The 26,277-nt window shown below is 29.7% G+C and overlaps 1 protein-coding gene across 1 annotated transcript in view; it reads left to right on the forward strand.

Moving 5' to 3' along the window:
- LOC123292529 (probable serine/threonine-protein kinase DDB_G0282963) overlaps positions 1-26,277 on the forward strand; it is a gene marked incomplete at its 5' end in the record, with an annotated part of 52,126 nt that continues 25,849 nt past the window's right edge. The window contains one exon of the mRNA XM_044873242.1: positions 1-175. Within this exon, the coding sequence (XP_044729177.1) occupies positions 1-175 (175 nt within the window). The remainder of the gene's footprint in view (positions 176-26,277) is intronic.

Below are 26,277 nucleotides of genomic sequence, written 5' to 3' on the forward strand. Positions count from 1 at the left end.
TTTTTATTATTAATATTAATACCGGATATTGTGGAATGCGTGTCTGTGGATGATAATAATGAGTGTTTTGGTACCGGTTCAATTGTTGGAGCCGTATTTGGTACATTAATTGTTGTGTTTATATTATTAGGTGTTGCATACTTTTTTTGGAATTATTATTGGCGATCTAGAAAAGGTATGTGGAATTTTTTTTATTTTTAAGTAGCGGGATATCATTGATTTGGCTTGCAATAAAGACTATGAATATTTAATTATTATTCATTTAAAAATATATATACAGTAAAATCTTACTAATCTGATACGTCCAGTAGTCCGGCACCCTCCGGCAATCGAATTTTATAAAAAAATTGCAAAAAAAGATTATTTTCGTACCAGTGATGATATTTATTATGAATTTTTCTATATAATCCAGTAATTCGAACATTACAATTTGTCGCAGAAACGAAGCAATAAAGTTCGAAAAATTTGAACAGTAAGTCTGATTTGAAGCGGTTTTCTGCATTCGATTCGTTAGAGCGTCAGAAAATTTTTGTGACCTAGCGCTGAAGGTTTTCGGTTGAACATTTATTCATGGCAAACATTTCTGTTGGGAATCTCCAGGTGTATCCCCATTTTATGCTCTATAATTATACTCTTTTTTAACTCCCGAACTAAAAAAAGGAGTGTTATAAGTTTAAGCGCTATGTGTGTGTGTGTGTCTGTCTGTCAGTCTGTCTGTGACATCGTAGCGCCTAAATGGAAGAACCGATTTTGATTTTTTGGTTTTCTTTGAAAGGTAATTTAATGGGAAGTGTTCTTGGCTATGTTTTAAGTGCGAATTTAAGGTTCCGTACCAAAAACAACTAAAAATTGACGATGATCTTCCAAATGGGCTCATTTTGGAAATGGCTTTAAGGAAAAAGGCAATTTAATGGAGAATGATCTTAGATATGCAGCGGTGGATTTACACTAGGGGTAGTCGGGGCTAGTGCCCAGGGCGTCAAAATTTGGAAAGTGGAAAAAAATTATTTATTTTTTTAATTAATCATACATTGTTTAATAGATAATTCAAGAAATTCGACTCATACAATATTTGTCAAATCGAAATTCATTTCTTTGAAGATTTGAAATGGTAATACATATTTGATTTTTTAATTTGCTGGAATCATAAATTGAAATTTGGTTATTTTTGCTATGCTTAATTGCATTGAAAAAACGATCGTTTTCTTGTTTAGAAAAAGGTTAAAAACTACTTACGTTCTACAATGAGTGCAAAGAGATATCAAAACTACATAACTTTGAGTCATATTTCAATGATGGGGCGGCATTTTTTTCAGTGCCCAAGGACGGCAGAAGATTAAATCCGGCCCTGTAGATATGTTTCAAATGCGAGTTTAGGATTCAGTGCCCGAAAATTTGCCGGCGCAAATGCTATATATTTTCATTATATGTAATAGGTTTGCGATACCCAAAATAAAAATAATTTCTTGTTTACTTGTAGAGGTAGTAAAATAAAAATTGACATTTTTAGTAAAAACAATCTTTATTTGCAATGTAGTAACAATAATTGAATAATTAAAATAGAATAGAGCTAAATACAAAAACAACAGCAAAAAAAGAAAGTTACGTAAACTTTGTACATTTATGGCGCCAACCATAATATACCGATTACCGTCTAAGTCTGAAATAATAACAAACTTATGTCTAGACAAAGTTCAAAATTAATAGTTAAAGTTAAAGTATACAGGTGATTTTTATAAAAAAAAGTTGCTACCATTATATTTCGTAAACAGAATGTAAACTTAAAAAACGGGAAAAATGTATCGGCTCATTGTTATGGGAAGGTTAATCTCTAAGTTTTTTTATTATGGGGATGCTTTTATGGTCAAACAGGGTTCAATTTGTTTTTTTCAACTACCTAAATATATATCTTTTGTGGCAGATTCTTGTTCTTTCCTTCAAAAAAAGCAAATTTTATTTTTTAACCTACATTTTTTAGCACTTGATTACAAATATTTTAGAGTTTTATCAAAATTGGAGATAAAAAAAATTTCTCGATTTTTACAATTTTTTTAAGGGGTACGTACCCCTTTGAAAAAATTGAGAAAAACGGGAAAAAAATTTTGTTTTGGAATTTGATGAAACTCGGTGGATGGGGTAATTTTGACCCAAAAAGTATAAAAATCAGGTTAATTTAATGATTGGGTGCAGAGTTTTTGAGATATCGCAATATTTGGGTCAATTTTAGTCCGAATCTCAAAAACTATTCGACCAGTCTTCAAATGCACTCGATTTTTGTACTTTTTGGGTCAAAATTACCTTATATACTGAGTTTTATCGAAATTGGAGATACAAAAAATTTCTCGATTTTTTGCAAATTTTTTAAGGGGTACCCCTTTGAGAAAATCGAGAAAAACGGGAAAAAAATTTTGTTTTGGAATTTGATGAAACTCGGTGGATGGGGTAATTTTGATCCAAAAAGTATAAAAATCAGGTTAATTTAATGATTGGGTGCAGAGTTTTTGAGATATCGCAATATTTGGGTCAATTTTAGTCCGAATCTCAAAAACTATTCGACCAGTCGTCAAATGCACCCGATTTTTGTACTTTTTGGGTCAAAATTACCTTATATACTGAGTTTTATCGAAATTGGAGATACAAAAAATTTTTCGATTTTTTGAAATTTTTTTAAGGAGTACCCTTTTGGAAAAATCGAGAAAAACTCAAAAAAAAATTTGGTTTTGAAATTTGCTGAAACTCGGTGGATGGGGTAATTTTGATCCAAAAAGTATAAAAATCAGGTTAATTTAATGATTGGATGCAGAGTTCAAAAATTTTAGCGCAAGAGTCTTCTTCGAAGTTTTTTATTTTCTTGAGAAAGAGACAGTCTGTACATTCGAGCGTTAAGTCTTTTATGACTTTGGTTTCCGCAGTTCTATGTCGTATTCAATGCAGATTTCGCTCAAGGTTTTGAAAATTTTTCTGAACTCTTCTCCAGCGTTTCCCCTTCTTTTAATTCGATAACCTCGCCAAGATCAAGATCCAAGTTTTCTGTTTGAAGTACTCGACTCGAAAGACAAAGGCTAAGAATGTAAAGATCTCAAAATATGCATGGATATCTGACTAGTCAGTGGAAATAAATGGGTGCATTTACAGGACTACCTATATTGTTAATTCAAATTTTTATGGAAAAACTCTCAATGGAAGGGGTTTTAGCCGCCAAAACTCCTCCCGCGCACACAGGTCTGACTGATCCATCCTTCAAAGCAACACTGACTTACTTATTTTTACTAAAAACGTCAATCTCTTTAATGCGTGAAAATTTAAAATAAATGTTTTTAAAGTAATAAAGATAATTTTGAAGATTGTCATTAAATTATATAAAAATTTATAATTATGGTAATTATTTATTTATTTAAAAAAAAATGTTTTAAGTGTTTTAAGTATTTGGTTTTATTTACATTATTTATAATATGTATTATTTTACTAAACATTTGTTGTTAAAAAAATATATAAAAACTATGTTTATAATATCGTTGACTAGAATACTAGAAATAACTTAAGTGAATTAGCATGTAACTATCTATTTTACCGGTTACTGATTTGATTGTAATGTGTGTGAATGTGTGTGGATTTAACCGTAACAGTAATACATACATAAGTAAAGGTATTTCAGCTAAGTTTTAACTAGTTATCAAGAAAATACTAAATAGTACTATTAATTACAGTCAAACATATTATTCAGATGATAAAATGAATTTTTTGCTGACTTTGCGTTGACATCACACACAGTTAGTTCAACGATCAAGCACGACAGGGCCTAATTTTCCCTTTTATCACACTTGGTAAGGATGCAATTTTACCGGTAAAATATATATTTTACTTAATTTATCAATAAATTGAAGGTAAATTAGCCGGACAATTCATTAATAAGTTTGCAATGCCATCTAGCGTATCTGCAACGTATTATCGGAGCTATTAAGCATAACGAGGGATATGTCTATATATATATAAGAATTCAAGCTGACTGATAGATCAATGCACAGCTCAAACCGCTGGGTCTAGAAGCCTGAAATATTGTATACACGTTCCTTGAATGACGTAAGTGAACACTAAGAAAAGACTTTTGGAAATTCATCCCCTAAGTGATTAAAAAGGGGATGTGAATTTCGTATACGGGAAACCCATGTTAATAATTTTATAGACAAATATAGATCAACGGTTGCATGTTTGCAATGTTACCAAGGTTTTATTAACTTTATGTTATTCTGCTCTCACCTTCTCACAAGAAGTGGTATGTTGGGGAAACGTTTTTATAATTTGAAAATCTGGACCTATATTTTATCGTTGTGCGAAATATTTGAAACAATGATACACCTATATAATAAATATAAATAATAATAAATATTATACTCGAATTTTGTTTTGGAATTTGTAGCAACTCGATGGATGGGGTAATTTTGATCCAAAAAGTAAAAAAATCAGGTAAATTTAATAATTGGATGCAAAGTTTCTGAGATATCCCATTATTTGAATCGATTTTAGTCCGTATGTCAAAAACCATTCGACCAGTCATCAAATGCACCCGATTTTTGTACTTTTTAGGTAAAAAACTGATGGTTATGTGAAACATTCTAGAAAAACAAAAAAATATTCCAGAAAATGCTCTCGAAATTTTCGACATTTCCTCTACGTGTTAAGGAAGTTTTTCTGTATAACTTATATTTGCTGAACAATAAATTTTACATTTGCAAAACAATTAATAATTTAACTTATTATTTATTATATTACGAGTACTAATTCAATTATTATTAACGTTCTATTTTTTTGTTTGAAACTATTTTCAATATAAAAATGCATTTTTATAATTTGTTTATACATCAATAGGTTTAAGGTCATGGTACATATTATTGTTCAATTGTAGTATATCTATTTATTATTGTACACGCAACAATACAATTGTCTGTATTTTTCTCTGATTGAAATACATCAGCATTTCGATGTCAAGAGCATTGTAATAGGTGCATGCTGAAAAAGACACTTCCAGTAAATTTTACTCACTTGTGACATTAAATCACTACTCAGAATCGTGTGCCATGAATCATGACGTCATCTGTTATGACAATTCATAAAATACCAAAGAGTTTATACAATTAAAGAACGTCAGGGCCCAAAACTTGCGATATGATGAATGAGAGACAAGGCTGCCAGTGAGTTCTCCTAATCTATATGTCAATGGATACACATTGTGTACATTATTGCTATTAAGTAAATAGTTAAAAAACGATTTATGGAATATTATTTAATACATTAAAAGTTATTCAAAAAGTAAAAACGTCAAAAGAAACTTTGCTTACATAACAAACACAATATAAACACACAATATAAAATTCTCTTTAATTAAGATTACTAGACAAGATATTTGTTAATATTTAGTTTACGAATGTGTAACATATTATATATCAAAATTAGTCGAACAGACCATGATGTAAATATCGTGTGCATGATTAAATGTAAACAACAACAATAAGTAATAATAATAAATAAGTGGATAAACAAATTAAAAAAATTCATTGAGTTGAAAAAATTGCATTCGTGTCTAGAACTCGAATAGCCTAATTGGTAGGGCGCTTGACATGAATCCAAGAAGTCCGGGTTCGAGTCCTGGTTCGAGTGTATTTTTTTCAATTCCGTTTAATTAAGATTACTAGACAAGATATTTGTCAATATTTAGTTTACGAATGTGTAACATATTATATATCAAAATTAGTCGAACAGACCATGATGTAAATATCGTGTGCATGATTAAATGTAAACAACAACAATAAGTAATAATAATAAATAAGTGGATAAACAAATTAAAAAAATTCATTGAGTTGAAAAAATTGCATTCGTGTCTAGAACTCGAATAGCCTAATTGGTAGGGCGCTTGACATGAATCCAAGAAGTCCGGGTTCGAGTCCTGGTTCGAGTGTATTTTTTTCAATTCCGTTTAATTAAGATTACTAGACAAGATATTTGTCAATATTTAGTTTACGAATGTGTAACATATTATATATCAAAATTAGTCGAACAGACCATGATGTAAATATCGTGTGCATGATTAAATGTAAACAACAACAATAAGTAATAATAATAAATAAGTGGATAAACAAATTAAAAAAATTCATTGAGTTGAAAAAATTGCATTCGTGTCTAAAACTCGAATAGCCTAATTGGTAGGGCGCTTGACATGAATCCAAGAAGTCCGGGTTCGAGTCCTGGTTCGAGTGTATTTTTTTCAATTCTCTTTAATTAAGATTACTAGACAAGATATTTGTCAATATTTAGTTTACGAATGTGTAACATATTATATATCAAAATTAGTCGAACAGACCATGATGTAAATATCGTGTGCATGATTAAATGTAAACAACAACAATAAGTAACAATATAAACAGTTTAATTTTTAATAAAAGTAACTTAATTTTTATTGAGTTTAATTATTATTTAAATTTTTAAGTGCACTTTCATCTACCAATATTTCAATTACAAAATTTCTGAAAAAAACAAATTGTGTACTTAGTATAAACTGTGGTTACATATTGGAGAATATGCAAATCTGCAAATATTAAACACTTTACTACAAAACTGTACATCACCTCTCTGTACAAAACAAATATAATAGCAGACACAAAATCTCTATGCATCATATGATTATGACATGTGACTATGACAAGGACATAGAGAAATCAAAGAATGTACCGAGCTCAAAATATGCTTGAATATCTGATTCGTCAAGTGTGTATCATAAATGGATACATTTACAGGACTATATTGTTAGGGGTTTTAGGAGTCAAAACCCTTTGCACACGGGCCTGCTAGCGCAAAATATGTAGTAATTAATTTTATTAAAAATTATGTATATTTAATATTATACAAAATATTTCTTGAAACGACTATATAAATCCTTTCACTTCCTCTTAAGTAAACTTATCAGATTTTTTTTACCTCTTGTGTGTGTAAGTAAATAATGTCAATATTTTATTGACTAAATCGCTACCATAAAGTCGGTACACAAGTACACAACTTTCCAATGAAATGTGTTATCAGTATGTGAAATCAAAAAATTTCTTAATAACTTTGAAATGGGTTACAAATGTCTTTTAGTATATGATATTTTAGGCGAAAATACAAATTGACCTTGGTCTACTAAAGTGGGGCGTAGTGTGAACGCACCTTAGATCATATAGAGAAGCTTATAAATGATATATGTATATGTTACCGTGTTTTTGTAAAAATCATTATTTTAAGTAATAAATCTAGGCATATTGTAAAATGTCGATAAATTGTGATCCAACAGTTGTACAATATAACTCGCTGAGTTCGAATATCACGATAGAATTGAGCACCAGGTGCTTCGGGGAACAAACCTGTCGAAATAATCGTGCTCAGTTACTGGGCACCATTTCCTCGAAGACCAATTCTGACTATTAACCGAATTTTGAATTTAGTATATTTACGGTTAATTTAAAATGCAATTCTAAAATGCATATTATTTATGCTCTAACGTGCTTGAGGAAATGGGACCTTGATAAAACTAAAATGCACAGACAGACAGCATTTATTACATTACGTGTTACTTGCGTCTACCAACGGAAAATTAAACAGCATCAGAAGCAATTCAATTTCCTCAATATATTAACTATTTTACATATTTACGAAGTATTTATTACATGAAAAACCTGTTTGCGTCATACCATCTATTAAAAACTACTCACACTACTTGTATGTATTTATACATAATTATAAACAAAAATTCGTCTAATTTTTTAGTCGAAATTTTATCAACTAAGCCTTAAAAACCATCGCCAGATTAAATTTTGTTGAAATCTGGGGTTAGAAGGAAATGGGCGCTCCGTTTTATATGTTGTCTTTATGTGGAATCATGTGGTATCTGATTTAGGTCGATTGACGACTCTTAAACTATGCTAATAATCTTGGGTGATTAAGATTTTCCTGTAGTTTTAATATAACTTTTGTGGATGACCTACCGGTAAACTGTAATACAAATATTATGTGAGCGAGTGTTTATATGATTTGATAAATAAATATCTATTTATTTCTGTTCATATCTAACTAAGTAAGAATATATACAGGTGAGCGAGCTAATAATTATACATTGATTGTGAGATCAAGTAATGAATGATCTAATATGTTTGTTACAATACGAAATTGAGAAACAGTTGAATTTAAAGACTTGTTCCCACAACCTGTGGCTTGGCGAGCGTACTCTCACAATTAAGGATTGTTGTTGCCTGCCATAGATTCTCGAATTCCATCCAGGAGTCGCGCCTACCGCCTCCGAGTCACCAATCAATGAAAGTGATGACTATTGCGCTAGCCAACACAAACGAAAACCGATCATGATATCGGGTTTACAAGCTATACTGAGGATATTTATTCGTCGAAGAGTTTACCGACTATACAGGAGAGTTTATCGACTGTACAGCGGACGGATCGAAACATTTCGAACCACCACGAATCCCTACGAGTAATATAGATTATTTTCGCTCTCACTGCGTCTTTATGTGTGAGATATTCCATTAATGTAAAGTGAAAATGAAACTCGCAAACTGTTTAAATGATATCGACTATCGTGGACCCCCGTTCCCCGAATACATTTTTCAGACCCCAAATTATTATTTTTTCCACTTGCATGGATCCCTTGTAGTTCATTGTGAACTCCTGGGGGTCCATAATCCATATTAGGTATATGGACCACTTTAGGTATCACTGTCCTAAATCTATTAATTTGTCTCGACCAAAAATCATGTACGAATATTTACGGAATTTTTGGTAAATATAAACACGTTTTGACGTTGATAAAAAAATTCCCTTATATAAGACTAATTTCGACGACCGTATTAGTATTCTAAAACAGATCGGTGTTGGAGATCCAATGAAATTGCTTAAAGAGGAGGGTGCATGAAAAATAATCAGGTTTAGAAAAAATTATTTAATAAATTAATAATGATAGTATGTTAAGAAAAAATTATAATTAATTGAAATAAATCATTCTGTATGCGTTTGTTGTGTGTAAGACGTTTTGAGCCAGTTTGGCTATCAACTTTCTATACGGGTGTCATAAGAGACATTCCAACACGCTCATCAACAAACAAGCAAATAGCGAGGAGTGTTTCTCGTTGTATATTTTACATTTCTTATCCCCTCGCCACCTTACTTTTTTTTTTCTTCATTTTTAAATCCAACAAACAGGTACCATTATTATTATTATTATTATTATTTGACATAACAAAATATTTTAATAAATATTTTATTCTTATTTACACATCCTATTTATATTAACGTACAAACTTAAGGATCTTTGCAGATGATTAAAAAATTTTGCGTACGCAGGCAGTTTTATAAATTAGCGCTCCTCGTAATTAAAATCTATACATCTTTGATATACAAAATAAAGGATTATTATTATTTAAAAAAAATAATATAATTAAAAACAAGTGAAAACAAACAATTGACTGAGTTAATTGTTGAAATACCACGCATAGTCAGTGTTGATTTCTTTATCACATATCACATACATACATGTGACACATACATAACTGATATTCAAGTATATAGTACATACGATAAAATTTCCGCCTAATTGGCGCCTTCATGGATAAACAGTGATGTTTACGAAAAAATGTTCCAAACAAAAGTTGTTTATTTTTTTATAAGGAATATTTTTTACATTTAAACTTTTGTTCTATCTCTAACGGTTTACAAGATGGATCCTACGGACCCAGGACCCAATTGACCTATGATGCTCATTTACGAACTCGACCTCACTTTTTACGTCCTGAGTACGCTGTAAAATTTCAGCTCGATATCTTTTTTCGTTTTTGAGTTATCGTGTCCACGGACGGAGGACGGACAACCGGAAATGGACTAATTAGGTGATTCTATGAACACCTATAGCAAAATTTTATGCGTGGCATCAATATTTTTAAGCGTTACAAACTTGGGACTAAACTTAGTATACCTTGCATATTACATATATGCATGGTATTAAAGTACTGTTTTTTTTCTAGACGCTTAGTTTTCGAAATAAAAATTCTTGGAAAACTAAAAATTAATATTCAATTATATGAAGATAGAAAAAGTTTCAACTGCATATACCATTTGAAAAATAAAAGTTATTTAAGTTTTTAATCGAGCGTGAGCAAAATACGAGGCACTAGATACATATCAAACGCGAGTGCTGACGGGTTAAATGACATACAACATTTTTGCGTAAAGTAAATAAGTTTTAACGGAAATCATTTTTCATATTTTTACAATCGATTTCCGCCTAAATTATTAAGTTAACTCGAAAATGTTTCGAACAAACGTTGTTAGTTATCTTACCAGATATGAACATAAGATAATTTTAGGCCCCTGCGCCTGATTTCCAGGAAAGGAACTGGAAATTAGAGTCATTCATTATCTTTTATACCTATAAATGCCTATTATCGGCAAACGAAAGTGTTGCTATCTACTAGTCTATACAATTCTTATTGCTTCTTTTAAAATGCACAACTTGATATCAATCATTATACAGGAAATAAAAATCTAAAAAAGGTGTTAAAATTATTTAATGTATGATGATGCATTGTGTTTAATTCTTTGCGATGAACAGGTAGGTACTCGGCGTGAATCAATATCTCGACATATAGATGTTCTTTATTAGTATTAAATATTACAAGTTCAATACACTCGACTTTCGAGTGATGTTTAAGAGAAAATGTTTCAAACAAAAGTTGTTTATTTTTTTATAAGGAACATTTTTTAAATTTCAACTTTTGTTCTATTTCTAACAGTTTACAACATGTGTCCTACGGACTCAAGACTCGAGTAATCTATGTTGCTCATTTACGAACTCGACCTCACTTTTTACGTCCTTAGCACGCTATAAAAATTTCAGCTTGTTATCTCTTTTCGTTCTTGAGTTGTCGTGTTAACGGACGGACGGACGGACGGACAGACAACCGGAAATGCACTATTTAGGCGATTTAATGAACACTTATACCAAAATTTTGTTCGTAACATCAGTATTTTTAAGCTTTGCAAACTTGGGACTAAACTTAGTATACCTTGATATATTTCATATATACATACATGGAAAAATAGTTTTACAGCAAGCATGGGCGAGTTATTTTAAGTTAAAGTCACCATTGTTATAACTTTATTGAGTGCCATAAACTTTATTGTGTGTCTCTTTATGCAAGTCCGTATTGCTCATAGAAGAGGAAGTGAGACGGGTATACGACTCTTCTACCTATCTCAGTTTCTCTAATAGTAATGAGATAGGTAGAAAAAATATGTTGTTGTCTCTCTGTCTTACTCGTATTATTGGTTGGCACTGGTTAGGTTGTTGCTGTCTTGCTTGTTATTTAGTTACAGAAGTGTTAGGGACTTCTCTGAGTCACATTTGTCCATGCCTGTTTTACAGTATGTAAAACTGGGGAAACACTGAAAAAATTCCTTGCAATTTGTACTAAGCCAACCATCTCTTAACACTTTATAAAATAACAATAAAAGCCTGTATTAAATATTTGTGGCTAATTAAATATATTGAGGTTTTGTGGTTTATAACATGTGGTGAATAATTTTATCAAAATTTAACCTTAATCGTTTTTGTTACTTGATAGCATTCATTCAACTAATTACCACGTCATTTTAACTATATCTTCTAATTTTATAGTGTAGCCACGAGGCGAAATAGAAATCCTTCTCGCAAAGTTTTTCATGGAAGAATAACTTTTTTTGTACCATACTTTGAAGCTCTCAAGACTGACTTCTTTAAAATAACTCGGATATAAATCTAAAATTTCAATACTCCGAACTTTTTCTAGATTACAATAATTACTTTTTGCATTAGAAGGTAACAAAATACAATTATTTAAAAAATTGACAAAATTTCTCGTAGCTCGGTCAGTCCACCACCTTTTTTTGTAGACAGTAAATAATTTTTAAACTTTCTATGCAAATTTTTCGCGATTTAAATTTTGGTTTATTTTAGCCATATGTTTTATGGAAATAAAGTTATTGTATTTTATTTAAATTAAAATATCTATTGTAAATAAAAGCTACTTAACAAGTAAGAAGATCTACTTAATAAACAAAATCTTGAATGTAGAAAAAAATATAAAAAAACAAGTGAAAATAAACAATTGACTGAATTAATTGTAGAAATACCCTGTATTAGATAAGCTTACAAAATAACAAAAACATTTAAGTTAAATAAAATGATGACCTTCAGGTTACCCTTTCAAATTTTCGAATATGTTTCTATTTGGCCTTAATTCATTTTGTCCGAAAGGTTTGGAATCAAAAGATTTAATATTTGAAGCTGTCTACAAATTTTAAACCTTCTATTGTGTATAGTTGTCAGTTTTTCGCTAGTTATCACTTATGCGCTTCATTCCGGAACCAGGACACCACATTCTTGAAATCTATTACAGCTAGGTTAATTTTGATGACAAATTTGAAAAGTATGGCCCAAATTTAGTAGGATTACATACTTGGTTTATCAAAATTGGATAAAATTTGGATGAGATAGAGCAAAATTAAATTTTTTGGAATTTGATGACGTCATAAAGTTCAAAAATTCGATTTTTTGATAACACATGCAAATTTGATCCGATCATATTGGAATTTTTTTTGAAACCCACTAATTTTGGGTCATTCTTTTCAGCTGTGATTTCAGTTTTTCGCTAGCCATCACCCATGTGCTTCATTCCGGAACCAGGACACCACATTCTTGAAATCTATTACAGCTAGGTTAATTTTGATGACAAATTTGAAAAGTATGGCCCAAATTTAGTAGGATTACATACTTGGTTTATCAAAATTGGATAAAATTTGGATGAGATAGAGCAAAATTAAATTTTTTGGAATTTGATGACGTCATAAAGTTCAAAAATTCGATTTTTTGATAACACAGGCAAATTTGATCCGATCATATTGGAATTTTTTTTGAAACCCACTAATTTTGGGTCATTCTTTTCAGCTGTGATTTCAGTTTTTCGCTAGTCATCACCCATGTGCTTCATTCCGGAACCAGGACACCACATTCTTGAAATCTATTACAGCTAGGTTAATTTTGATGACAAATTTGAAAAGTATGGCCCAAATTTAGTAGGATTACATACTTGGTTTATCAAAATTGGATAAAATTTGGATGAGATAGAGCAAAATTAAATTTTTTGGAATTTGATGACGTCATAAAGTTCAAAAATTCGATTTTTTGATAACACAGGCAAATTTGATCCGATCATATTGGAATTTTTTTTGAAACCCACTAATTTTGGGTCATTCTTTTCAGCTGTGATTTCAGTTTTTCGCTAGTCATCACCCATGTGCTTCATTCCGGAACCAGGACACCACATTCTTGAAATCTATTACAGCTAGGTTAATTTTGATGACAAATTTGAAAAGTATGGCCCAAATTTAGTAGGATTACATACTTGGTTTATCAAAATTGGATAAAATTTGGATGAGATAGAGCAAAATTAAATTTTTTGGAATCTGATGACGTCATAAAGTTCAAAAATTCGATTTTTTGATAACACAGGCAAATTTGATCCGATCATATTGGAATTTTTTTTGAAACCCACTAATTTTGGGTCATTCTTTTCAGCTGTGATGTCAGTTTTTCGCTAGCCATCACCCATGTGCTTAATCCCGGAACCAGGACACCACATTCTTGAAATCTATTAGAGCTAGGTTAATTTTGATCACAAATTTGAAAAGTATGGCCCAAATTTAGTAGGATTACATACTTGGTTTATCAAAATTGGATAAAATTTGGATGAGATAGAGCAAAATTAAATTTTTTGGAATCTGATGACGTCATAAAGTTCAAAAATTCGATTTTTTGATAACACAGGCAAATTTGATCCGATCTTGTTGGAATTTTTTTTGAAACCCACTAATTTTGGGTCATTCTTTTCAGCTGTGATGTCAGTTTTTCGCTAGTCATCACCCATGTGCTTAATTCCGGAACCAGGACACCATATTCTTGAAATCTATTAGAGCTAGGTTAATTTTGATCACAAAGTTGAAAAGTATGGCCCAAATTTAGTAGGATTACATACTTGGTTTATCAAAATTGGATAAAATATGGATATAGTAGAGCAAAATTAATTTTTTTTGATTCTGATGACGTCATAAAGTTAAAAAATTTGATTTTTTTGATAACACAGGCAAATTTGATCCGATCTTGTTGGAATGTTTGTTGAAACCCACTAATTTTGCGTCATTCTTTTCATATATATCAATTCTTTATCAAATTAAAAAAATTAAAAAAGTTTATCAATTAACCAATCCCAATATTCATAAGGCGTAACCTAAATACTTGCCACCGGCGCTATGTACCCTCTGTTATGGCCCTGCTTGAATCACGCTGTGTACAAACTGTTTAAACAAGTACTCAGTGAATATAGGGTGTTTAAACAACAAAACTGTTGGTAATTTTACTTGTTATATCTAATTTGATTGAGTTATATGTATAATATTTTGAATTTCAAATGAATCGTGTTATTTTATTTGCTTAGGTATATTATAACCAGAAAGAATGTATGTCATTGACCTACCAACAATAAGAGAAAAAAATTCAACTTCATATATAAATATTGTAGAATAGGTTTTTATCCATATCGTAAATAATCAATAAATAATCACACATATTAATGTGACGTTCATTTTTAATGTGAACTGTTGTGATACCTATGTAGCACACTACATTTTTATTAACTCTTCTAGCAGTCACCCGCCCGCTTTGCTGTTTACCCGGTTTCTAGTTCTGACTTCGGTTTCGAATTCGTTCGTTTCTTTCTATTAGTTCAAATGAGTGCCTTTTTCATTGAAGTGTACAGTCGCACCCTCATATGGTAAGTGGTATATTGCGTTGAGATAGAAAAAGCTAATAAAAGTATCTTCTGAGATATCGCAATATTTGGATCGATTTTAGTCCGTATCTCAAAAACTACTGGACCAGTCGTCAAATGCACCCAATTTTTGTACTTTTTGGGTCAAAATTACCTCATATACTGAGTTTTATCGAAATTGGAGATACAAAAAAAATCTCGATTTTTTGCAATTTTTTTAAGCGGTACCCCTTTGATAAAATCGAGAAAATCGCAAAAAATTTTTTGTTTTGGAATTTGATGAAACTCGATGGATGGGATAATTTTGATCCAAAAATTATAAAAATCAGGTTAATTTAATGATTGGATGCAGAGTTTCTGAGATATCGCAATATTTGGATCGATTTTAGTCCGTATCTCAAAAACTGCTGGACCAGTCGTCAAATGCACCCGATTTTTGTACTTTTTGGGTCAAAATTACCTTATATACTGAGTTTTATCGAAATTGGAGTTAAAAAATTTTCTCGATTTTTTTGCAATTTTTTTAAGGGGGAACCCTTTGATAAAATCGAGAAAATCGCAAAAAAAAATTTTGTTTTGGAATTTGATGAAACTCGGTGGATGGGGTAATTTTAATCCAAAAATTATAAAAATCATGTTAATTTAATGATTGGATGCAGAGTTTCTGAGATATCGCAATATTTAGATCGATTTTTGCCCGTATCTCAAAAACTATTGAACCAGTCGGCAAATGCACCCGATTTTTGTACTTTTTGGGTCAAAATTACCTTATATACTGAGTTTTATCGAAATTGGAGATAAAAAAAATTTCTCGATTTTTTGCAATTTTTGTAAGGGTACCCCTTTGAAAAAATTGAGAACAATGAGATCCCAAGATCTTCTATTACGATACCGATTACAACATATTTTTGGTAAAAACATTTAAAATGTGCAACACATAATTGAATAGAATAATATTATAATTATGAAATTTAATTATAAATTATTTGCATTAAACTTAAAATAATCATTTGCTTAATTATTACTTTTGTGAATATCAATCTAATGTAATAGTCAATTATTGAAGCATTGCAATAATGTCATCATTTATTTAATCTTTGAAATTATAGTCTTGGGTTGAACTAGAAAGTGAAGTTGTTACTTAAATACATTAATTGATACTTATTCGTTGTGTGCGTAGTCATGGTAGGGACAATAAAATCGATGCCCGCACTTTCAGTGAAAAATTTTGGCGTTAAAGGGGGCTGTTATTACTAATTTGCAATTCTTTACATGTTAATGTTATAGAAATGTCAAATTAAAATTATTGTAAAACACTAATTAATTAAACTTAATGCATTAAAAATTGTGAAAATAAGAAATCAAATTGCACAAATATTATTTTTCAAATGTAAATTATCATAATTATTTATTTAAATTTGTGAGACAATAATATTAAATTTTCAATGTAAGTCTTAAATGCAATCCATACAATTATATATGCATCCATACAATTCTATAATTAAAGTAGTGTATCGTTACCATGGAAACGAAACTCACGCACAGAGCGAATACTACATTTAGATAAAAATCTAAGAGTGTAATCGATAAACGAGACGACAGCGTGAGAAATCTTAGAAAAAAAGAGTATTATTAGGAATATAGAGATTTTTTTTCTCGAAACGATATCTCTACCGCTGGGTTTTGTAATTTATCACCTTTTAAATCAGGATCCTTTGCTGATACTCTCAAACATTAAATTTTTTTAATTTAGTACAATTAAACTAAATATATAAAAGGGAAAAATTAATGCATCTTTAAAATTTTCCACAGTTGTCGATCTCGAATTAAAATTATCATTTGCAATTGATGTTGAAAATTGAAATTTTGAAATAGTATGGGTTGATGAGTATTTCATTTCATTTTTTATCATGAAAATTTTAATAATATAATTTACGTAATATTTACTCTTATTACTATTCTAATCTTAAAAACGCGTAACATCATTCTTTATATCCAAATTTTATTACTTAAAATGTAAATACATACCATACTTACATGTGATAAATAATTTTTAAAATTACATACGAACTTGAAACTTAATGAGATAAGTGTTCTAATTGAGGACACGCACCATTTGATTAATAGTCCAGTCAAATTAGCAACTAGGTGCGTTAAATTATAAAACAAGCAATTTCTCAACGTAACATTGTAGTTTTACGTATAATTTTGAAAAAGGATTTTCAAGCCATACTCAAGTCAACTTAGCGTTGAGAAACTACTTGTTTCAGAATCAAAAAGTCAACTAATAAAAAAAGATTGCGGTCGTGGGACTCCCGTTAGGCACGAAGTTCCTTACGAAGCTGTACAGAAACAAATGTAAACGTTAAATAAATACACATAGGTAATCTGTTCAATCTGTAGTGTCAAGTAGGCAAAGTTCTAAGACACACATAATTATAGTACACGAATTTTGCAATTTTTGTACTATTTACATCCAAAACTAGTTATGCATATGTTATATCTATAACTAGTTTTGGATATAAAAAGTACAAAAATGCAAAATTCGTATACTACTATAATAATAAATAATACAAAGTAGGATAACATATCGTGGTTACCATGGATATGGCACACATACACACAAACACACACACAAAAAGCCTCATCTCACTTTGTTACGTGACGGTTTTTGCCAATTTGATCACCATGGCAAGCCGCGTTAAGGGACTTCGTTCCAACAACAATAAAGCTCAGGATAATAAAGACCATTCATCTATGTTAATAACCCAGGTAAATTTTCAAGATCATTTGAAGATCAAGGTCAAATGATTTGAAACTAGAATTGTAAGTCAAACTCATGGACACAGGTAAATGTCCTCTATTGCTCTCGAAAACTTTTGGCTAAAACATTTTTCTGTAGCAAGCTTTCTTTCGATTAAATGCAATAATGACCTATTTTGCATTTTCTCTAACTTAAAGTATAATTGCATCTTTTACCCTTTAGGATCTAAATTAATCTATGGAAGCAATTCGGAGGACTAGGTTCAATCTGATGTCAAAACATCATGTCCCACATTAAACTTGGCAATTTTTGTTTCAGCTATTTTTTGATTGGTTAATAACTACAAAACGAACTATAAACCAGAGTAGATTAAAACGTCTATCCTGTGTATTCCATTGTATCTACTGTATTATGTATAACGAATCTCTAGATTCGGGTTTTAATAAAAGCTAAACGTGATTTCAGTAATATAAGAATATCGAAAGGTTTTGTTTGAAACATTTTTCCAAATACTAAACAATTTCCGAAGTTTTCCAGTACATTAATTATAATAACCTAATATCGATAATAACTAGCTTAAGTACTTCCTAAATAATTATTATTAATATAAAAAATAATTTCATTAATTTCACTTTATATACTTTTACACTTTTACTTAAAACAATGTATAATATTATCGATTTAACATTGAAATAACATTATATTTAAATATTTTATATTAATTAAATATGAATTAACATGGGTATGGAGCGGCGTCACGTTTAGATTAAAAAATATTATAAATACTTACCAATTTTACCTACATTTTTAATACTAATTTTAATATTAAATAAGAAATATAAAATTTGTTAACATTATATTTTTGTTTAAATAAATAAATAGAACCGTTACTAACAGTTTGTTGTATTTAGTACCTATATTTGTTTACTATTGACTTAATTTGGAATTTTAGATTTTATTTCTTTATCTCTATATATTATAAATGCGAAAGTAAGCATGTTTGTTTGTTTGTTACGCTTTCACGCTAAAACTAGCGAATGGTTTTTAATGAAACTGTACACCAATATAACTCATACTTCAGAATAACACATGAGATATAATTTATAAAGATATATTATTTTAAAAAAATTAATAAATTTTAAAATTAATTTAATTTGACATTACCATTAATTACAGATTTCTGTAAAAGTAGTCATTTGACATTACCATAAATTACAGATTTCTGTATAAAGAGTCAATGTAAAATATTTCACGGCCATCTTTTCTGATATACTCAATGAATAATTACGAAAATTATACATTTAAAAAAATAGAAAACGATACATATAATTTGCCTGTGTTAAACAATCCTCACCATTATTTCGAGTGTTATAGAAAGAGAATAAGCGAGAGCAATTTTTATTTTTAAACCCAGCGAAACGGGTGGGTATCACTCTAGTTTAAAATAAATATACAAAATTCTGCAAATAATTCCACTTAAGTTTTACATTTCAATTCGCTTCTCACATTACTATTGCTTGAAGTTCTTAAAAAATCATTAACCTTTAAAATGTATAAGTGCTTATTGTTTTTGAATAAATCAAAATGAAAGGGATTGATTTAAAAAAAAATTTTTATAAATTAAATAAAAGTTAAAGTATTTTGAAATTTCTAAAATAATTAATATACAGTCCTAACTTGGACATTTTATTTAAACGATCCCATATTTGAAACACTTTTATACAATTAATTAAAAAAATTCATTAATTAATTATTTCAACATAGTTAATTAAAAACATTTATAGATTCTTTAACAATTTGAAACCTAAAACTTGGTTTTGGGTCTCTGATGTTTTTTAATAAAATATACAAACGTACATTTTTTATCTGTATAACGAATTACAAAAAATATGACATTTTTTAGGCAAAAGTTGTCAAGGACAATAAACGACATTCGCCTGTGTTAATAACTTTTAAGCCCACGTAAATTAAGCAAAATAATTTAAAGAACTAGATATTAATTAATCTAGAATTTACGATCTGGAAGTCATGGACACAGGCAAATGTCCTCTATTGCCATTGGCAATTTTTGGTTAAAGTATTTTTCTGTAGCTAGCGTGTTTTCTTACGATTAAATGCAATAATGAAAAATTAAAGTGGGATTTCCTCACGAAATGTGAATAGAAAACTAACAATTTACGAAAAAATGTTTTAAATATAATAAATTTTAGTTTCTTATGAAGATCAACTTCCTAATTTAAGGTGTTATTCAATTTCTTACCTTTTAGGATCTAATATGATTATTAAAGCAACCTTAAAGAGTAGGTTCAATCCGATGTCAGAATGTGATGCTCCACCAAACTCTGAAACTTTTGTTTAAGTTCTTATTTGATTGGTTAGCACCAAAACGAGCTATTAGCCATTATAGATTGTCTTGTTCCTACACACCCTCGCTCTGTGAGGGTAATTGGTTGTTAGCGAAACAAAAAATAATCTCTTCTGCATTCTTATTTCAAATGCTTATATCTTGGAAACGGTGAAATTTGACCTTACCAAATCGGTGTGGTTTGACCTCACCAAATCAGTGAGGTTTGACCTCACCGTTTTCAAGATCTCACCGGCTCCCATCAAAATCTACTGGCGCGAAGTTTTCCTGAGTCAAATGCTTTGTTTCCTAAATTAAACTGTCTTTGGATGCAATGATTTCCGAAGACATTTTGAGTATTTATTTACGTTTAAAATTGAAAGAAGAAGGAAACCTGCAAGAATTTTGGAGGAATGAGCCTGGAAGAGTATTTGTTTGGACTAAAATATTAAAATTTTTTTAAAAATTAAAATGTATATTTTTTTACTTACTTATATATTGAGACTTGAAAGTAAAAACAATATTAAACATCTGTATGAGGTTAAATAAATAAAGTCGTATGATTTAATAAAACTTCTTTTTTTTTTGCACGTTCGCAATCGATTGATTTCTAATTACAATAAGTTAACACACAATACCTCCCAGTGTACTTAATCTCCGAATATGGTACAATGTAAAAAAGGAATAATTTCCCATATAACACATAATAAATTATAATCATTCAATAAATTATTAAAGATAAAAAAAAAAGAGTTGTTCTACCGAGTCATTTCGAAAAGTATAGAATGGATAATCTGTTTTTCAAAATTAATAACCCTCTTAAAAGATGAGATCAAAGATTCTAGTAAACAGTAGGAGACTCTTTTGCGATAATTAAATTCTGGAAGCTATATTTATGGCTACTACATACAAATTTCACCTGGCACAGGTATTTAATAGGACTTTAGCTTGCCTTACTTTTTTTTTTAGTTTTATTTTAAGGCCCTATTCTTTATTCCTGCTTTGATAATTTCACAATCAAAGAATGAAATACTATAAGAATAATTTGATTAATATTCAGCCATTCTAAATTTTCTTGTATCAATCATTTTAGTGTAGTTTAGATTTAAGTAAAGAGTAATCCTTAAAAGATCTGCGGCCAGTTTGAGCTATTGTACCTCATTTGCTTCATAGAAGCCCTAGAAGTCCCGCAGCTTTAATAAGAGCTTTAGCATATTCCCGGGTGATACTTTATTTTAATTGACAGGCGATCAATATATTTTAAGTGCTAGTGTCTTTTAAGAAAGAGACTATCGCATTCGCACAGAATGTGTATTCCGACTACTTACCTCTATATGACAAAATCTGGAGAAATCGTTCCCTGTGAGATGGATTTTGTACTAATCATTTTTTGGTAATCATCCCGAAAAATATACTGAAAAAATTATAGATCCGGAATATTGTTGTAATTACGAGTTGTTTGAGTTAAGTTTGTCAACTATCGAGGAGTTCGTTGGGTTCTACAGTTTTTAGCCCTTGCATTCAAAACCGGGACACTATTTCAGAAATTTTTATGGGTAAAGTCTATAAAAATAATTGTAAAATGAAGAGATTTAATCATTCTTTCTAAACTTATTTGATCGGAAGTTTTAAGCTGGTACATGGTTCATAGCAAAAAAAAAACCCGAAGACTCGTGCTTATTCGACCCGATTAAAATCATGGCTAACCCCTGGATAAGCGGGTTGGCCATGATTTTAATGAAATGCACATGGTTCATAGCAACAATTCACTTTTTTGGTTTTTGTTTTATCGATGTTGATCGTTAGTTTATTTTTCTTACCTCCTAGGTCTATGTTTCAAAATAATTAAAGAACTGATATAATGTGAAAAAGGTGGTAAAATACATATATAGTATCACGATAGATCCATATGATATCATATATGGTATCAACTACAAGATTGCGATTATTTATTTCTGGAAGATAACTAACTCACACACGAGGATTCATTCGCTTTCGGTAGACGAGAAAAGACAATTATCTCAAAGTGCAAGTCAGTTGTCTTACGTGCTAATAATTGAACTAAATTTTGGAGGGGGATACCGGCTTAAGTCAGATATAATCCTGGCTTTTACCCCTCTTTATCAGAATGTAAAATTTAAGTCGAAAACTTTATCCAACAAAATGTTTCGTGGGATAAGGGAATTATGGCAATCATGACCTTCCCCCTAGATCCACACAAGAGAAATAAAAATTTTTTTAACGCTTAAGGATGTATGAGCATGGTAGTGGAGGCACAAATATAAAAATAGATATTTTCAATTTTGATGATAAATTTATATTATTACTTGACGATATGAGACGAAAAGTAAGAATAAAATTTTTCGATATCTGGCTTAATTTTCAAAATATCGAAAATTGAAAATTTTGTTTAATTATTTAGCTTTCGATATTTCGAAAACCAAGACACATATCGAAAAAAATTATTCTTATTTTTCGTCTACATTCATGAAGTTATAACAAAATTCATCATCAAAGTTGAAAATAAGATAAAAATAATTTCAACCCTTAATCTACCCTGCTCTTACATCCCTTATATGGACGGTGACACTTAGTTTTTTTCTTTTCTAATTCATTGCTAATATGTTTACTTTCTATTAAAAAGTTTTTTTTTAAATTTGTTTTCATTCATTCCAAATGAAAATTATCAAAAACTTCCAAAATATGTCGTTTTTTGAGATTCCTCCATAAGAGCCAATGTATTTTATATCGATTTTTAATGACTTTTTTCTTAAAAATTTGCACGGATACCTAAGCTGAAATTTTAACCATATATTCTTTGAGTAAAAGACTACCTACAAACAAATTTTGAGCCTTTAAATCAAACATTGTTGTCATGCTCATACATCCTTAAAAGATTTCTGCCACATTCAGTTGATAGAATTACTCAGTAACTTGACAACCATACAAATAAAGAGTAAGTTATTTTAAAACATAAGTGACCGATAAAGTACCATGTTGTTTTTATGTCATATATGTATGTATGTATGTATGTACGTATGTATGTTGTTTTTATGTTTGTATGTATGTGACTGACACACATTATTTTAAACTGCATTTGTGCACAGAATCAATTTTAGTTTATATAGTAAAAATCTTTTTATTATAACCAGTTTTTTATTATGGTATTTTTTATTTTATTTCATGTTTACAGTTGCTTAGTTATCAAATTTCCGTATAAAAAATGTTCGCTTACAATTTATTTAAAATTTATGAATCATGAATCTATGACTATAATTTCATTTTTGTAAGTGTTATAAAATTTAGGCTATGCTTAGAGAAAGAAATGTTTGATATAAAACTTTTAAGGTTTTTGTCGCGATATTTGAATCTGATTGGCCGTCTAGAATCCGAGATAAATTTAATTAAAAGTTCGATATTTAACACGTTTGGTATACACTCTTTATACTTTTGCATCAGTTATTAATTTATAAAAAACAAACTATAACAGTCTATTAATTGATTTGTTTTGATTCTAAAAAAAAATTTTTGACCGTCTAGTTATTTTAAAAAAATGGTTTAAAGTTCAACAATTTATAAGCTAGTATACATAGTAGCGAGTCAGACAGAAAGAAGTAGTAGCGAGTATACATAGTAGCGAGTCAGACAGAAGAGTGTTAGGATTGGTGTTGTATACGTACCACGGATACGTACACATGAATATTGTATGTGTAACGTCTCCACGAGTACAGGCTTGCTTAAATATCATGAATCAGTTAGCTACAAGTTCGTACACTTTTACAGCGCCCATATTCCATAATATTTATATATATATATATTGTACCACGGCAACTACCTTAAGAACTAATTGAATATGTCAATTCGCATTAAATATCCTACTTAATATTGAAATTTTAAATAGAGACCCCATTGAAAATTGGACTGTACAAAAATTTAAATCCCTTCGACGCAAAACAGTCAAAAGCAAACGATTTGAAGGCTTCTTAAACTTACATTCATGGTAATTGAAACATTCGGTTGGATTTGGTGGCGGAGTGCAGTCCGCCACCAAGTTAGCAACGAGTAACATGTATGCACAATAAGAGTAATTACGATTAGCTAATTCATATTGATGATGACTACTTGGTTGTCGAAATACGTATTTATTTAATACAAAAATTGATCTAGGAAATTGGGACAAAAATCGAAATTTATTTCGAAATATCCTAGAGTTCTCATTTATTATCTTCGATAAGTATGAAAGCTTTTGACGGGATCTTGTTAAGTATATAAAAAGGGTTTCACGAAGCCAAAAAATGTTTCGCCAATTATTTAAACATTGACGCCTGACCAACAGACATGATTTCATGTTTGAGTTTCGGTGAAGTCAAGTTATTTCTTAAATGAGAACGCATACTTTTTTTTTTTTACAAAGAATGATAGAATTTGAGTTTCATCTTATAAAATTAAGTAAATGTAAAAATAATTTATACGTAATCTTGTTTTATTTATATGTCTTAAAAGAAACATGTAATAAATATTATAACCATTTTAAAATAAAACATATAAAATTGTTGTTTCAATTTCATTCACCTGTTTTTCAAAAAAGTTTACAATCAGTTAAAAAAAATAATACGTACTTACATGACGTGTTGCGGACTTGGTTGTTTTATTTTGTCTACTAACTCGACCCGTAAGGAATCCCGCAATGCTATATTTGTGGCTTAAAACAGACTAAAGAAATAATATAAAGTGATAATTTACTTTCTTTTTATTTATAGGCAATTTTATTACAGATAGGATATACAAATTAAATAATGAACTTAATCAATATTCCGTCATTAGTATGCTGAAAATGAGGGGTAAAATCGGTTTTCTTGCTATAAAAAAAGTTGGCTTCCAATGCAAAAAAAATTAAGTGGAAAAGTCCAATCCAAAAAATGCACTTACTTCGAGGCCCGATTTCGCCATCAAAAATTAAATAAATTCATTTGCTGCTAAAATATCATGATAGAAGAAGTCCAGGCGAAAGGTTAAGCTCCAAAAAAACGCTCTACCATCATCCTTCGACCAAAAGGAAAGTTTTTACGAAAAGATCGATATTTCGAAAAATTTTCAAAATATCGATTTTTTCTTAAAAAAAAACTGAAGGTTTGTGAACCTATTACTCATAACTTCACCAAATATCAACTTTAAAATCGAAAAAGAAAAAAAGTAGGTAATAAACAAATTTAAAAACGATTATTTTCGCTCATTTTTCCAAGTTATCTCGGCACCTACGCATCTAAATCGGACATCAATCGATAGGTTTTTTTGAGATCTATAACTTTTTAATTTAATTTGGACGTCAAATTTTTTTATAGCAAGAAAACAGTTTTTTTTTTGGTTACTATTTTGCGAATTTTTTACGCTGCTTAGCCATTTATTAACCGTAAACAAAAAACGCTATGTCTTGGCTTGTTTTCTTCTATACGAACGCATTTTTTGATTTTTGATAGCAATTTTGTCATCCGTTTCGCAGATTAATTGTATTAATTTGAAAGTTCGTGTTTGTAAATTGATTTTTTTGACGAATTAATGTACATTTACTATAAACAGTAATATATATCAGAGTATTCATATAATTCACCTAGTGCTGTTTTTATTGTATTGTAATGCACCTGTAAAAATTTGTTGGTTACTTTTATGAAAATCCTTATCAGGCAACAATATCCTGTATTATCAACTGTCAGGCAAAATTATTTTTGCAATCTTTCTGTTAGAATATTACGAAAATAAATAATCGTCAATTTTAAGTTTGTCCGCGTGATTTGAATTTGTCAAAATGTTCCTCTTACAAGAAATCTCGAATTTTATACCATTATAGTTTGCTTGTAATTTGACATTCAATTCGTAAATCCGATATATATTTAGAAAGATATATCCGAATCAAAGAAATTTAGTAAGGCTTTCATTACTAGTATTGTAATTGTAAATGTAAAATGTATTTCCCTAATAGTCGTACTCATTAACTGTTGTAATTACATTTTTGGAATTTAGATGCTTAATTTGTACTCAAATTTCCTGTTAAAATTAAATTTAAATACAATCGTACATTTTTACAACTTATACATAGACAAATGGTACAATCTCATAATTAATAGAATATTTTATATTCATAATACCGCATGTTTATGAAAGTGTTACCAATCTGGGAAATATAACGTTAGATAGTGATTCGTACATTAGTGGTGTATACAATCTAACTGGACAATTCTGAATAGTGCATATCTTGATTTTAATTTCTTTGCTTTTGT

The sequence above is a fragment of the Chrysoperla carnea genome, chromosome 2 (assembly GCF_905475395.1).
Source record: "Chrysoperla carnea chromosome 2, inChrCarn1.1, whole genome shotgun sequence".
In the NCBI taxonomy this organism is placed as follows: domain Eukaryota; kingdom Metazoa; phylum Arthropoda; class Insecta; order Neuroptera; family Chrysopidae; genus Chrysoperla; species Chrysoperla carnea.